General features: G+C 33.2%; 1 protein-coding gene and 1 long non-coding RNA gene across 2 annotated transcripts in view; both read left to right on the plus strand.

Annotated features, from left to right (window-relative positions):
* The window catches only part of LOC133194644 (uncharacterized), a 23694-nt gene extending 6545 nt beyond the window's left edge, over nt 1-17149 (plus strand). Inside the window, exons 3-4 of the long non-coding RNA XR_009722147.1 lie at nt 5120-5235; nt 16924-17149. This is a non-coding gene — a long non-coding RNA (uncharacterized LOC133194644). The remainder of the gene's footprint in view (nt 1-5119; nt 5236-16923) is intronic.
* LOC133194643 (piggyBac transposable element-derived protein 4-like) lies at nt 5636-7380 on the plus strand. Its single transcript, XM_061330558.1, has one exon. It carries the CDS (start codon nt 5699-5701, stop codon nt 7355-7357), a length of 1659 nt encoding a protein of 552 aa, XP_061186542.1. The 5' UTR covers nt 5636-5698; the 3' UTR covers nt 7358-7380.
* Nucleotides 17150-17182: the final 33 nt, after the last annotated feature.

The raw sequence follows: 17182 nt of genomic DNA on the forward strand, positions 1-17182 counted from the left end.
TTCTGATGGAAAAAATCCCCTGCATTTTTCTATGTAAATCATTGGATCCCCATATGTGGCCCCACCCTACCCCAGCCGGTCATAATTTTAACAAATTTGAAGCTACACTAAGTCTATGTAAAGAAAGTTTCAACTTTTTGGGCCCAGTCAGTGGTTCTTGATAAGACTTTTTAAAAATGATACCACCAAATTTTCACTAATTCTTGATTATCCCCCCTTGAAAGAGGGTGTGACCCTTCACTTGAACAAACTTGAATCCCCTTTACCCGAAGATGCTTTGTGGCAGGGTAGGTTGAAATTGGCCCAGCGGTTCTAGTGAAGAAGACAAAAATGTGAAAAGTTTACAGGCGGACAGATGGATGACAAACAAAATTTGATCAGAAAACCAGAAAAACTCAAGTGAGCTAAAAACTGATGATCACGAGTACTTGGAAAGAGTTACAAATGTCCCTCTTGGGAATTTTTCACTCATACGGAGACACCACCACTTCAAAATAATGAAGACGTACGAGTCAGATTTGAGGTTAACATTCATTTTAGGAATTTTCAACAATTAAGACGCAAAGAGATAACTCCTTCCCCTTGCCCCTTCCCCTTCCCAGACCCCTGTTTGTTCATGTATGCAAACTAGTCTAATACTTTGGTTTGACATAAAAAAAATGTGAATATATACAAATAGTTTAATGGTCCATCTCTCTGAATGATTTTCATTCCTAATTCTAGGAGGGTACATGGGTTGACCCAATATCATGAATGAAATGTCAAGTAATCTTATCATTGATGCACTTTTATTTAATTTGATGTAGTCATATTATGAACATTTCCAGTTCATTAAGAGAGTGGGGATGACCTCCAGGGGTTCATAACCTTAAACCATTAGATGTACATAACATAATACACAAGAAACAAAATTATGTATAGTCATATGGAAAAGTTTCTATTCTATATAGGAGTCACAAGATCATTTGTCATTTCAGGGACAGGGAGCGGCTAGGGAGATTGGACCCCCCCCCCCCCCCCCCCCCGGAATTTGCAGAGTTATTTAAATAGGACTATGTACTGATTTACAGAAGCAAATGAAAAATGACTTTGGATACCCTCCCCCTTTAAAAACATGGACCCCACCATCATTGTTTTTATTTTGTTTGTTTGTTTGTTTGTTTTTTTTTTTTGCTCCTCAGGAAATTCTGGGCTGGAATTTTTTTGGACCGAGGTGTGGACCCCCCCCCCCCCCTCCCCCCCGGAAAAAAATTCCCGGATCTGTGCCTGTAACTGAATGTAATGTCGACAACGGGAGATAACTCTTCAGAATGTGAAATTCGTCTATTGTGGCATCCGATGATCCACTCTCTACCATCGGCTCATACATTCAGTGTCTGAGAGAGAAACGAACGACAATTCTGCATAGGAGATTGCCGACGATCTTCGATCCTTTTTAAACTTTAACCTAACCATTTGCATTTCGGTTTATTTTACCCCAATCTATACTTAAACTTGTACTTATATACCGACTGTCATAGGTCCTGTCAACTTCATGAAATATAATCCAATTAAAACACAAAATGAATTAATTTCCACTGATATACATGTAACACTGCACCATGTCACATGGCATGTGCAATCTAAAAATGATAATGGTAAAACTAGTACTAGTACTGGTAGGGTGACGCAAGCCCAGTGTGATTTAGAAATTTTCAAAAAGGTGTTCACATACATGTACAGTACAAGAACAAATTTTAAATTATCATAACAAACGATGTTTTAACATAACTTTGCCATCTAAGCCTATTTCCAAAAACAGGCAAATTGTGTGTGTGTGTTGGGGGGGGGGGGGGTGACAAAATTGATCAGGTATGGCTTTTAAAGGAGGTTTTTGCCTAATCAAATACTAAAAAAAGTTTGCACATTTTGATAAATTCATCAAAAACGCTTTGTACTAAAATAATATTATTTGTTGTTGAGAAAATAAATTTAAAAAGTTCCAATTATGGGCCAAAAATTTATATCCCCCCTTTTATCAAAACCTAATTTACATCATTAATTAAATTCTGTTATTTCAGACTGGTAATGAATTAAGTATATGAAATGCGTATAAGAGGTTCATGGGTCACATGGTCACCAGAGCATTTTATGTTCGATTTGACGAATACATGTACTGTGTAAATTATAGAATTATTTGGACTTTTTCCTTGGTAAGCCCAATATGAAGGAGTGTGCATTTAGAGGCAAACACCTTAGTGCGGGTATTACTGTCTCATGACAGCATCTAGTTTAAATTTGTAATTTTTTGTAAGTCAACTGAAAAGTTAATACCTAATAAGTTAAAAGTTGTGGACCCCCAGTCGAGTTTCCATCTAGAATGATGAAAAACCTGACTTGAAAACTTTTTTGAGCCTATCCATATTATTTTTGTTTTAGAGCTGTTTACTTTTAAACCAGATATTTTTGAGAAAAAATCTAAGGTATCCAAGGCAGCAAACAAAGATTTAGGTGAACCATCAAGAGCAAGAGATGTATCATCAGCGTACTGACTTATTTTATGTTCCTTGTCACTTATCGAGATACCCTTTATATTTTTATTTTGCTTAATTAAGATTGCAAGAATTTCAGCACAAAGAAGAAACAAATATGGTGCGACAGGGTCCCCTTGTCTACATCCTCTCTCAATGTCAATCTGATCAGATAAAAACCCACTTTGTAACACTGAAGCCTTAAATTTTGTGTTTAGAATCTTAATCCATTCAATTATATATTCACCAAAGCCAAAAAATTTTAATACTTAATAAATAAAGGTCCAAGAAATTGAGTCAAATGCCTTTTCAAAATCAATTAACACTAGTAATCCAGGTATATTTTTACGGTCAGTATATTCCATTAAATCATAAATGAATCTTGTATTTTCTCTGATGTATCTTCCTTTTAAAAATCCTGACTGAGTATCTGAAATAAGATAGTCTAATGTGGATTTAATTCGAAAACTTAGACAACCTGAGATTAATTTGTAAACAACATTCAATAGTGTAATGGGTCGCCAGTTTCTTAAAAATTGTCTAGGTTTGTCTCCCTTTGGCAAACATGAAATAATTCCCAATCGCTGAGAAATAGGGAGCTCCTTTTTGACGAAGATACAATTTATTGACTGACATATAATTTGTTTCAGATCTTTCCAAAAAAATTTAAAAAATTCAACTGTATAACCATCACTTCCTGGGGATTTATTGTTTTTCATATTTTTTAAAACTTCAAAGATTTCATCTTCAGATATTTTTTTTTCTATTGATTCTGAAGTGTGTTTATCTAATTTTGGAATGTCATGATTTTTAATAATATTTTCAAGGTCTAAGTCTAGGAGTTCAGAGTCCTTATTTGCATAAAGGTTTTGGTAGAAAATTTTTACTTCATTAAGTATTCTTGCTTGGTCATATATATTACAGTTTTCCTCAAGTTCCAGTTTTTTAATAGTTTTATTTAAATAATTACGCTTTTCCAAGTTGCAAAAATACCTTGTGGGTTTCTCCCCTTCCTCGACCCATCTAGTTCTTGATCTTACAACATGGCCTTCCATTTTTTCTTTCCTAATGTCTGTCTATATGCTTTTCCTCCAACAGTTTTTTTTCATTTAAAGAATTCTAGACTTGATTCACAATTGGAGTGCACCAAGATACATTATTCTATTTATTGGTTTTTAAACAATGTTGAAGTGGTATGAAAAATAAAAAGTTTTTTTCTCATTTAAAATTTGAAACATTGCTTCTCAAATATATGTTTGGTCTGATGTTCATAAATATTTACATTCACTGTATATTATTTTCTTTATTTCTTATGAACACCATTGCCACTTATCAGTCAGTAAACGCCACTGAGAATGCCACCTGCATAGATTTCTTGAGCAACGGCTCTTCCATCAATTATGCATACAATGACATACACATCTATAATACAACATTTAGCATATCTAATTTTACTTTATATGACTTTTTATACAGATATAAATATAAACAATAAAATGTCTTTCTTTGTTTGTTAATGTGGGAATTAATGTCGCAGCTATTGCAAAAAAAATTACATAACCCACTTACGTGGGTTATGTACTTTTTCTGCGACAGCTGCGACATTAATTCCTGTACTAACAACCAAAGAAAGCATTTTATTGTTTAAATAAACTTAAAAACATACATGTAGGTGTACAAGACCAGGGTACACAATGCTTTATAGATGTTATGTATCAGTTTTTAAATTTCAATGAGCAATTTTGCTAAAATAAGAATAATGTAAGATTTTCTACAGAAGGTTACTATAGCCAATAACAAAAAGGTTAGGGGTCATAAAAAATGTAAACTTAGAAAACTTATTTCCCTTAATTTACAATAATTTCTGTTGATGTCAAAGTTAAATAATTGATACAGTATTAAGGTCTACCAGATGGCTTGGCTATCACATTATTATTAATCCTTAATGATGTGTAATTAGTTAATCTAATGCCCTACCTGTTCATGTCACCTACTCAATCATTGACAAGCCAATTTGAGTAAATCAAATAATTACTAGATTTACTCTAAAACAAAATATATATTGAATAAAGAGTAGTAGTTTAGAAGCAGTTAGATAGAGAGAGCAGAGTTAGCTTGAGTTAGGGCAAACAGCTGGCAGACCCAGTCTTAGATGTGTATATATAATGTACATAGTCCTGTAATAAAGACAGGAAAAGACATTTTTATGTCTTAATCCTTGAAGGTTTTAAGTTAAGGACAGTAACCAAGTTTTATGGTTACTGCGTGACCAAGTGTTGTAGGGTGCACTACTTATTCCGGGTGGACCCCTACCCTCCACATTATATTCCTTCTACAGTTTTGGTCTGAATTTAACAAAATTTAGTATATGATTAGAAACTTCACCAAGGATCATTATTTGTTTGTAAGTGATGTCAAAGTCACTAAGTTTCAAGTCCAGGTTTTTCTTTTCCTTTGTAATACAAATCAGTAGAGCTACAGTCTTGTTTGAGACTTTTTATCATTATGCTTATAATTATATATAACCACATTCAATGTTGATCTTTTTATTCATTTTGAAATAATTAGTATCATGGTTATAACGACTCATTATTTAGCTTTTTTTTCAGATATGGGGATGCTTGCTGAATATTTTACAAAGTACAGATTTACAGTAATTGCCAAATCCTTCTTCTGGATGTTTGTAGGAAATCAGTGTGTTCATATGTACTACCAACCTCTGAAAGTAAGTTTTCACAACCACATTTTGTTCACAGGAACTTTAATATACATATGACTCATGTATTTCAAGAAAATTGACTAAGGCAAGTATCTTCTACACCCCCACCCCACAAGGTTTGTTTATGTGTTTGTTTGGATTTTTTTTGATTGTCAAAAAATTCTGAGTTAGACAAGTGGACCCCCCCCCCCTTAAAAAAAAAATTGAGCATTTGTCCCACCTATATAAATGTGTACTTAATATTAGTACAGCAGATATCCAAAATTTTGCTGCCAAGCATGTTTATTGAAATAGCTTATCTATCAAGGCATTTGTAAGTTTCTCATTCCCCCAACCATAAAGAGGGGGTCAGATTTTTCCAACTGGGCCTATATTTGCAATTTATTGATAAAATTTCAGGTGCCTGCGAACTGAGGCAACTGACGCGATCATTCTTAAAGATTCTGTGTTTAGTAGGAACAATTTCAAAATGGCGGAGAGAAATGAAGGACTGAGTGACGGAAGTGACATAGAAATAGAATACGACGATCAGCGAGATGATTTTGTGGGTGAAATTGATCCAGAAATAAATGGTGGTGAGGTCAACTTCTTGGAAGAAAATGAAGAAGATGCTGATTTCTGTGGATATCAGAACAATTGGGTGTATGAAAATTTCTATCCGCGTCTAGGAAATCCATTTAAAAAACCTGCAGGCGCAACAGTTGTACACCCAGCAGAGGCATCCGCTGGGCAGTATTTGGAACTTTTTTGGACCAACGAACTGCTCGACAAATTAATGCAAGAAACCAATAATTATGCCCACCAGGAGCAAGAAAAAAACTCATCCTCTTCAAAAGGACGTCCTTGGAGGCCAGTTGAGATGAATGATATCAAAGTCTTTATAGCACTTTGTTTTTCCATGGGGATCCTGAGACTTCCAGATAAGTCTGATTATTGGAGGCAGTCTAAGTGGATATTTTCTACAAATTTCAACAAAGTAATGTCCAGGGACAGATTTTTTCAAATTTGGAGGTATTTACATATCCAAAATAATGAAGTTAAGTCAGAGACACCGGATAAACTTTGGAAAATTCGTTGGCTTTTAGAATTCCTGAATACAAAATTTACAGAACTATATGTACCCTACGGAAATGCAACTGTGGACGAAAGTATGATTAAATTCAAGGGAAAATTATCCTTTCGGCAGTACTCATCAAAAAGGTCTGTAAAAAGGGGGGTGAAAGTTTATGCGCTAGCTGAAAGTGAGACTGGCTACTTAAGTAGATTCCAAATTTACACGGGAAAGGAAATTGACCAAGAGAAAGGACTTGCTCACACAGTTGTAATGGACCTGTGCCACCATTATTTTGGGTCCAACTTGTGTGTCTACATGGACAACTTTTACACAAGTCCAGAACTCCTGAAGAACCTTCACTCACAAGGAATAATGGCATGTGGAGCTGTACGTGTGAATCAGAAGGGACTTCCAAAAGATTTGCTACCCAGCAAAGTGAACCTTCAGAAACACGAATTTAAGGTTGCACAAAAGGACAGCTTGACATACTGTGTATGGCAAGACACAAAACCCATAACTGTCATTTCCAACTTCCACGACCCAATCCACCGTGGTCAGGTATCCAGACGAGCATCTGAAAGTGGTGTTGTGGAGGTTCCATTGATGGTGGCTGACTACCAGCGTAATATGAAAGGAGTGGATCTTTGTGATCAAATGGTAGGATATTACCTACTGAACCACAGGTCCAAGAAATGGTGGCGTTGCATATTTTTTCACCTTTTGATGGCATCGGCCCACAATGCATACATTGTTGCCAAGGACACTCACCCTGAAATTGCACGAGAAAAATGGCCTGGTTTCCAAGATTTCATCGAGGATATTGTGGAAGACCTCATTGGTGACACAAGGGCAAGGAGGGAACCACCAAAAGTTGACTGTGGGGGCAGAGCCACAGCTCATGATATTAATATTGTGAAGTTGTTTCCTAAGAACAAAGTGTGCCGGGAGTGTTCACTTTCTGGACCTCAGGGTCAGAGGAAAGGTGTGACAAAATTTGGTTGCAGACAATGTAGCATTCCTGTGCACTTAGAGTGCAGCTCAAAGCACTTTACAAGAATGATGAATGTGAAATAGAGAGGAATCTTGAATATGATTATATGTGTTCATTTTGGATATTTTCCATAGGTTGCTTATATCATAATTGTTTTATATATTAATTATAATTGATTACGGACCCTCTATACACCAATGAAAAATGCTTTATGGAAAGCGATATTGGCATACCTTTGAGCAAGCAAAATCCCAACTATTACACCCACTAAAAAAACCTGCTATTATATGGTACTTGGTTTATAGTAATATCATTCTTGTTTTCAAAGTCTTACATAGATCATCTCCAAATTTATTTGATAGATGTTTTAAATATTTTTATGAAATAAAAAGTAGATCTACTATTTTTAGCCAAAGCAGTGCATTGTGTATTTAAAGGCTGAGAAACAATGTATTTTAAAAAAAGTTTTTACAATTTATGGCTAGCAGTTATGGAATGAATTGCCAGATTTATTAAAATTTCACTTAAAGCTACAAAGTTTTAAATCTGCACATTTCAAAAATTATTTTCAGTCTTTTAAAAATTGACTAGATAAATCCATACAATGTCTCATTAATCATGTTTAGTTTTATTAGGTCTGTATTATATAAGTAAACATAATTATATAAATAGGGCTGGGACAATATATCGAGATATCGATAATATCGATTCTTTGTGAAGACGATAGGCATATCGATACGTATAAAGAATATAGCAAAAAATATTCTGACTTATGTTTTTCTTTGTTTACTTAACATTTTAGATTTAATATTATAATAATAAAATAAATATGCTAAATATGAATATATATATAAAATACATAATAATTAACACCACTTGTGTAAAATAATTTTGTTTTAAAACAAATATACAACTTAATTTCTCAATAAATTATTCTTATTTGTGAAGATTTCAACACAAAAAAAGATTTTATAACCAATTCAACATATTGTGATATGTATCGTATCGTGGCTCAAATATCATGATACATATCGATATAGAAAAAGTTATATCGTCCCAGCCTTATATATAAATGTATGATCTTTCTTCATCACATTCTATTTTATGACGTACTAAATATATTTTATATCATCTGTATCTCTGAAACTATTGGACAGATTTTTTTTTCTGATCCTTAATACTTATAGTATTGATTTGAATAATTGTCCTCAATACAAATAATCCACTCTTCATTTTGATCCAATAAAAATGAAGGTCACTTTTAATACTACTACATATGTACCGTTACATGTATTTAATAATTATTATTTTTTTGCCAAGATCTCTGCAAACTTTTTGGGTTGGCTCTTTTGATTTATATATGACTTATATATTGTCTTTTTTTTCACTGCTTTTCTTTTTTTTTTAAGCATGCTTTATTGTAAATATTTCATGTCTGTAATGTTCTCTCTACAAGTTACGTCAGTTTATGAGAATAATCCATTTTCATTGTCTTATAAGTATAAAAGCAAGCAGATTGACGGAATCTACAAATGTAGCAGGATTGCAAGATCTAGCTATTTAGCAAGTTTCTTTAAAATTAGTGGTCCTTATTTAAAGGGCCCCCAAATGTCAATTTCTTCCAATTTATGTAGTTACTATTATCTTAAAAAATGTTATAGGAATAAAGTAACTGTATATAACATCAAATAGCATGATGAGGCTGTGTATAGAATTTCCTTAATGTTTGATCTTGAATATATACATGAGAGTGACTGTTATAGGCCCAGATATTGGAATTTTTTTTTATTTGTTTAGTTTTTGGTTTATAATCATTTAAAAAAAGTATATGAGATAGATGAAAAGCATTTTAAAAAATGACTTTATTTTACATAATCATCAGTACTGTAATGGAATTATTGGTCCTGAACTGTCAAATTAAGATTTTTTAATTGGCTTCATACACAGCCAGAGGAATTCTGGGCCCTGTTTCACAAAAGAACTTATGACCAAGACCAAATATAATTTTTCTAAAGTGATCTTAGCTCCCTGAAATGCACCATGAAGACAAAGTACAATAGTTTTTAGCTCACCTGAGCAGAAGGCTCAAGTGAGCTTTTCTCATCAAAATTTGTCTGTTGTCTGTCGTCGTTAACTTTTCACAATTTCATCTTCTTCTCCAGAACCACTGGGCCAATTTCAACCAAACTTGGCACAGAGTATCCTTGGGTGAAGGGGATTCAAGCTTGTTCAAATGAAGGGCCACACCCTTTTCCAAGGGGATATAATTACCAAATAGTGAAAAATTAATGGCATCTTTTAAAAATCTTCTTCTCGAGAACCAGTGGGCCAGGAAGGATGAAACTTATGTGGAATCATCATCAGGTAGTGTCAATTCATATTTGTTCAAATCATGACCCCCAGGGTTAGGGTGGGGCCACAATGGATGATCAAAGTTTTACATAGGAATATATAGGAAAAATCTTCAAATCATGACCCCAGGGTTAGGGTGGGTCACAATGGATGATCAAAGTTTTACATAGGAATATAAAGGAAAAATTTTCTTCTCAAGAACAGCAAAGCCATGATTGCTCATATTTATATGGAAGCATTCTCAGGTAGTGTAGATTCAAGTTTGTTCAAATTATGACCCCCAAGGGTAGGGTGGGGCCACAAAGGACGATCAAAATTTAACATAGAAGTACATGTATATAGGAAAAATCTTTAAAAAATCTTCTTTTCAAGAAGCAAAGCTCTAATTGGTCATATTATTTATATGGAAGCATCCTCAGGTGGTGTAGATTCAATTTTGTTCCAATCATGAAACCACCACCCCCACCCCCCACCCCTGTTTTAGGGGTAGGTCAGGACCACTTATGCATTTAAGCTTTTCAATACTGAACTGGTTTTTGCTATTTTTTTCCTAGCCACATTGCTCAGGTGAGCGATGTGGCCCATGGGCCTCTTGTTTTTTCTTTTAATTATTCCCAGATATTTTTTCAGTAAAATATCTTTGAAGCAGAAATTATTGTTTTATATTAAAATTTATGAAAAGCAATGGACTGTTTATGTTTACTTCATTTGTACAGTAATGAGAAAAATGCATGTGAATAAATAAAGAAATTATGTGTACAAATTTTCTTTTATTACTCATTGACAAAATATTATTGAGCCAGAGGTTAAATATATTGCTATTGCAATCTGAAAATTATACTATTATAATTTACAGAAAAAGTATTTTCATAATAAGAGCTTTCAGAAAATTTATACAGTTAAAGCTGTCTAATTCGATATCTGACACTGTGCAATCCATTCCACTCATGTGAATTTTAATCTTCAATATTTTCATTCCCCTTTTTACTATTTTCATTGTTCAATCTTTACACTGTAATCCGACACCCTGTCTACTCAGACACAAAATTTGTCTCTTAGTACATATTGATTAAACAGGTTAAACTCTACTTTTGTATGCTTCCAGACAGTATATATATAGTTAGCTAATTATTTTGCAGAATATAAATATTACTGCATTCACAATACTAGGGATGTGCGATTTTATCAGTATATCATGATTTTTTATTGTGTGATTACGTTCATGTAATTATAAATTCCAGAACTTATTCATTTATTAGGGCCCCGCAAGGATTTGCGGGTGCCCTATAGTAATCACTCTGTCTGTCTGTCTAGCTGTCCGTCTGTCATTCTTCCGTCCACAAATTTTTTTTCTAATAACTATTTTTAGGGTTGACCAATTAAGTTCAAATTTGGTATGTTGGTTGAATAGGCAGTAAGACATATTTTGATGCTAAGTTTGGTTCTCTATGTCCGGTTTGGAGCTGGGGTGGTGGGGTAGATTCCTTAACTTTATATAAAAGTGAATGGGCAAAGAGAGAAAACTGCTGAGAATGTTCCTATTGTAAACTATGAAAGGCTGCAATGAGTCTCTTGGGATTAATTAACTTTCCTCTTGAAGAAAATCCAAAGCATTTATCTTTATCTGTCACATTGAGATTAATTAACACCTCTGTCTGCAAATGAAGTTTGTTTTGATGGTCAATTCTGAATGATGTTTACATTCTCTGAAATGTGGATTTAAATAATGTTCATACTTTATTTTGGTAAAACAATGAGTTATGATTTTATTGAATTCTAAAAATAAGATATAGATAAAGATATCTTCTTTCTTTTTCTTTTTCTGCCTGATGTAAATTCAAGAATACTATTTTTTTTAACAGGTATTCAGATAATAACCTCATTCTATCATTGTTGAAAAAGTTCTTTGTGTAAACGTAGAAGAAAAGGTTGAGAGAGCAGTATAATTAATCCCCTTGGATTGATTTTCTTGCTGCTTCCATAAAATTTTAGAGGGTTATCTTTCTGTCATTTTAAGATCAATTTACACCTTTGTCGGTGCAACTGATGTTTGTTTTGAAGTTAAGGTCAAGCTTGGGCGATATTTGCATTCATTGAAGGTTGGCATTTTAGAAAATACATGCTCCATTCTTCTTTAAATATACATTTAATTGATTTATTTTTTTTACTGCCTTATGTAAATACAAGGATACTATTTACAGGTTGTTGGATATTTAGCAGTTGCTGTTGCTTATTCTTCTTTATATATTTTTAAATTTTTGTAATCAAGTAAAATTCTTATCCCCTAATCTTCACCCTTATACATGTATTTCTAACCCTCAGCGGGGCCCTTGCTGACTGGTCAGATTTCTAGTTTGTTCAAACTTTCAGATCACAATTACAAGTGTAGAAAGTGTTGAAAATGGTAAAAGAACAGCATCCTCAGCTAGCATCCAGACTTGCTTTTAATATTACATAAAAATTAATAAATAAAAAAATGCTAAAAAAGTGAAGTTATGTTTTTCCAGCATATTTGTAGGAAGAATTATGAATATTCATTTAAAATTTTTGTAAAAATTGCATGTAAAAATATCATGATATTTTGGAAAAAATTGTGATAAATGTATATCACGATACAAAATGTTTGGTGATACCCATTCCTACACAACACATGCTCTGTTTATCCTTCATATTACTGAACAAGAAACCCAAGGGCCTTGAATCACTCTTCTGATAAACTGTAATACCTATCACTTCTATTTGAAGCTTCTAAATATCCTGTATATTTAGATAAACCCTTGAAATTCCAAAGGTAGGTCATCATGACCTACATTTTATAAATGAAACACTCTGAGAACCCAAGATGATTCTAAGCCAATAAGTACCTGAGAGTTGGTCATGGTGACCTTCTTATCACTTTTCATTCTCTGAAGACCCAAGATGCATCAACTACGTTTGATGATTCTAAGCCAATTAATACCTAAAATATTTTTAAAATTATAAACATAAAATTTCAAAAGTAGGTCACAGTGACCTACTTTTCAGATGACATAATTTGAGGACCCAAGATGCATCAACTGATAAAGTTTGATGATACTAAGCCAATAAGTACCTGATATATTTAAATAAAGCCATAAAATTTCAAAGATAGGTCAAAGTTACCTCCTTTTCAGTTAACTAACAATGCAGACCCAAGATGCATCAATGACGAAGTTTGATGATTCTAAGCCAATTAGTACCTGAAATATTTAATTAAAGCCATAAATTTTCAAAAGTAGGTCATGGTGACCTACTTTTCAGTCGACCTACTCCGAAGACCAAAGATGCATCAACTGACAAAGTTTGATGATTCTTAGCCAATTTATATAAGTACCCGAAATATTTAATTATATAGTCATATAAATTGAAAAGTAGGTTACGGTGACCTACTTTTCAGTCGACCTACTGTGAGGACCCAAAATATATCAACTGACAAATTTTGATGATTCTAAGCCAAATAGTACCTGAAAATATCAAATACAGCCATAAAATTTTAAACTAGGTCAGGGTGACCTACTTTTCAGTTGACCTACTCCAAGGACCCAAGATGCATCAACTGACAAAGTTTGATGAATTCAAGCCAATTAGTTCCTAAATATTTAATTGAAGCCATAAATTTTCAAAAGTAGGTCAATGTGGCCTACTTTTCAGTTGACTTACTCCAAAGACCCAGGATGCATCAACTGACAAAGTTTTATAATTCTAAGCAAATAAGTACCCGAAATATTTAATTATAGTCATATAAATTGAAAAGTATGTCACGGTGACCTACTTTTCAGTTGACCTACTCCGAGGACCCAAGATGCATTAACTGACAAATTTTGATGATTCTAAGACAAATAGTACCAAAAAATATTAAATACAGCCATAAAATTTCAAAAGAAGGTCACGGTGACCTACTTCTCAGTTGTCGTACTCCAAGGACCCAAGATGCATCAACTGACAAAGTTTGATGAATTCAAGCCAATTAGTACCTGAAATATTTAATTGAAGCCATAAATTTTCAAAAGTAGGTCACGGTGACCTATTTTTCAGTTGACCTACTCTGAAGATCCAAGATGCATCAACTGACAAAGTTTGATGATTCTAAGCCAATTACGACCTGAAATATTTAATTATAGTCTTATAAATTGAAAAGAATGTCATGGTGACCTACTTTTCAGTTGACGTTTTTTGAGGACCCAAGATGCATCAACTTACAAAGTTAAATGATCATAGGCCTTAAAATGTCCAAATTATGCCTCTAAAACACTTTGAAATTGAATGTGTGCAAAGTTCAAAAAGTAGGTCACTGTGACCAACTTTTTAATAAATATGTTTTATGGCCCCAAGATGCATCATCTTACAAGATTTAATGATTCTAAACCTCTCAGTATTCGAATAAATGACCTTAATTGTTTAGAAAAAGATTAGCCATAAAATTCAAAATGTAGGCCAAAGTGACCTACTTTTTAGTCGACATACTCTGGGGACCCAAGATACATCAACTGAAAAAGTTTGATAATCATAGGCCTTAAATTGTTCAAAATATGCCTCTAAATCATTTAGAAAAAGAATGGCCGCAAAATTTAAAAAGTAGATCACTGTGACCTACTTTTGAGTCAACATGATATGAGGTCCTTAGATGCATCAACTGACAAGATTTGATGATCCTAGTCCTTATAGTAAGGAAATTATCAACATTTTGATAAAATGTAATTTTTAGTCAACTTTGAAGTGACCTTGAGACCACGCCCTTTGCCCCAGGGTAAATCCCCGTGCAAATTTTAATCTACAACTTATCCTCATCCTTTTGTGTAAGTCAGTGATAATCTGCCCAGTGGTTCTTGAGAAGAAGATTTTTTAGCAACCAGTACTTTTGTTTCTATTTTCCTAATTATCTCCCCTTGTTTAAGAATCACAACCCTAGTTTTAGTATAAATGGGAACCCTTGGGCCAAGGATACCCTGTGACAAATTCGACAATAATTGGCCTAGGGGTTCTTGAGTTATGGCCCATATTCTAAAATGTTTACGCACACCGCACAAATGGCCATAGCATTAGCTCTTTGAGCCTTTGGCTCAGAAGAGCTAAAACATTAGCTGAAATGGCTTCAGTAGGAAACAGGCTAGAATCTGATAATGATGAAAATTTTGTTTTTAAAGGATAAATAATACAAACTTGTTTTTCAGAAATCAGCAATAAGTCTACTAATAGATTATGTTCTTATAGATAATTAAGAGCCATTCTCTGTAATGACTTGAACTTTTATATAGGAGTTGTGGCACGCATAGTTTCAGAATTTCTCCAAACTCTCTATGATAAAAGTGTTTGATACCGTAAACTCAAATCAGGCAAAAATTGGTTGCTACGTGTCATGGTTACCATGGCAACATGTCCTAAAGTTTGAAAAATGGCATTTTTCAACATGTTCAGAGTCCAACAGTTAACGTTTGCAGCAAAGCAAACAAATGGCAATGACTGTTTCTGAAAGTTGAAGGCCTGGTGTCTTAAATGCATGATAAACATGTTTGGTAAATCAACTATTACATACGTTACTATGGAAACAAAGTATTCAAAAGTAATAATTTTGTTCATTTAATTTTATAAATTCGTACACTTAAGAATAACAACAATTATAGGTTGACATGCAAGCAAATAATAGAGAAGAGATCCTTGCAACATATACCAAGGACCAAATATGATTTTTCTTATAGGTTGGCAATGGTTGCCATGGTTTTAATACCACGAAGGGATTTTAAATTTACTCTCTTAGTGTTTTAATCTTATCCTATCTTTTTAAAAAGCATTTTTCTATATAACTTATGATCAATTTTTAAAGGCATTGGTGTGACCCTAATTTTCACATTTCAAAAAATTCAATTTCAATTCTTTAAATAGTGCGTTGCTATGGAAATAAGGTGAAAAAACATGCATAAAAATCTGAAAAATACTCTGTTTCCTTGGATACGTACCGTTGTATGTAGATTCCCAAAACTTTTAATTAATGATTGATATACATGTATGTGAACAACTAACCTGACTTTCAATTTTGACTATCACCAAATCTCTAACTGGATGCAAAAAGCTGGGTTATACGGTCTAATATTGACAAAAAATTAACAAAATCGAACATTTTCTCTTCTTGGTAACCATAGCAACAGTGTTGTATTTTTCAACAACCTTTAACAATATATGATATTCAACTTTAGTTCTATGAGATAAGTATATTCAAGGTGATTCAAATAATATTTTTCTTGATTAAAAGGTTAGTAAATTCCTAGAGCAGCAAAAAAATATCACTTTAAACAACTAGTACATTGTTTCCATGGTTACACTGCAAAGTAACAATCAATCTCAATTTTTCTTATGTTGTGGGTGTTGCAAGATCCTAAGGATGCAAATGTGCCAGTCATGAATTTTATTGTTTTTCCTCACGATAGTAGCATTAACCCAATCATAGCAACAGATTTTGCATGGTGACACTCTGTTACCATGGCAACCATGAAAGTTATTTTTAGAATAATATTGCCAATACCTAATTACATGAGGTCAAATATTTTTCATTGTTTTTCTTACGTTGTTGATTGAGTTTGATCATCTAACATCTATCATTTGTGACTATAGAGCGTTTTTCAGCATTTTTCAGCATCTAAAATGTATTCCAAATGTACCCATGGTTACCACTTACTTAGAGATAAATTCTAAATAGTTTCTTTATAGCATAAGTGGCAACAAGGTGTCTTGTTTTTGGGAGAATGGTTTGTTTGTTTTTCTTAGTCTTCATTAAGGCTTAATAAAGATTTAAAGTAGCTGAAAATCTCAATTTTTTCAACTTTTCTGGCTGTTACCATGGCAACCAAGACACATAGCAACGAAATTTTATTTGATATATGTTTCTGGTGTCAAGTTGTAATAATGGGCAAAGTTTCATCAAAGTCGGTGACCATGCGTGGCAAAGTAGTTTAAGTGGTTACAGAGAATCGCTATTAACTTCTGTCAGTAATTTTTGCTAGAGTAAATTAGAATTTTTTTAAGATAATAATGTACTCATAGAATGTACATGTGAAAAAAAATGTATATATTATACAGAAAATAGCAGACAGTCTCAATTTTGAACACCAAAGAATACTTACAATTTATATTTTAGGACTTTATTTGTGTCATTCTTGCTGAAATCGGTCAAAAATTCTGTGCATCATTTTTTGTTTGACAATGTGTTACTTATCCTGAAGTTGATCTCAAAAGATGACAGGACATAATTGGCATTAACAATTTATGATATTGATCCATTTTTCAGCACTTTGAGGAAGAGGTTCAAAAACAGCTAGAGATATTAAGACAGCAGGCCCAGGAAGAAGAAAAAACAAGTGCCCTCTCTGAGCAGACATCTTGATTGTGTGGTGGTGGTGGTATTGCTAACCAACCACCTTAGATACAGACTATCTGATTATATTTATATTTAATGTATTGTGTGAAACCGAGTTTTGTGACCTATTTGAAATAAATGGAGCACATGTGTTTAACATATTTTGTGATGATTTAGTTGTAAACCTTGG

The sequence above is a fragment of the Saccostrea echinata genome, unplaced genomic scaffold (assembly GCF_033153115.1).
Source record: "Saccostrea echinata isolate AGI-Se365-2 ecotype Australia unplaced genomic scaffold, CSIRO_AGI_Sech_v1 ptg000029l, whole genome shotgun sequence".
NCBI classification, from domain to species: Eukaryota; Metazoa; Mollusca; class Bivalvia; order Ostreida; family Ostreidae; genus Saccostrea; species Saccostrea echinata.

Excerpts from the sequence above, each read along its gene's own strand:
- LOC133194643 (XM_061330558.1), top strand. The coding sequence starts at position 5,699 with ATGGCGGAGAGAAATGAAGGACTGAGTGACGGAAGTGACATAGAAATA.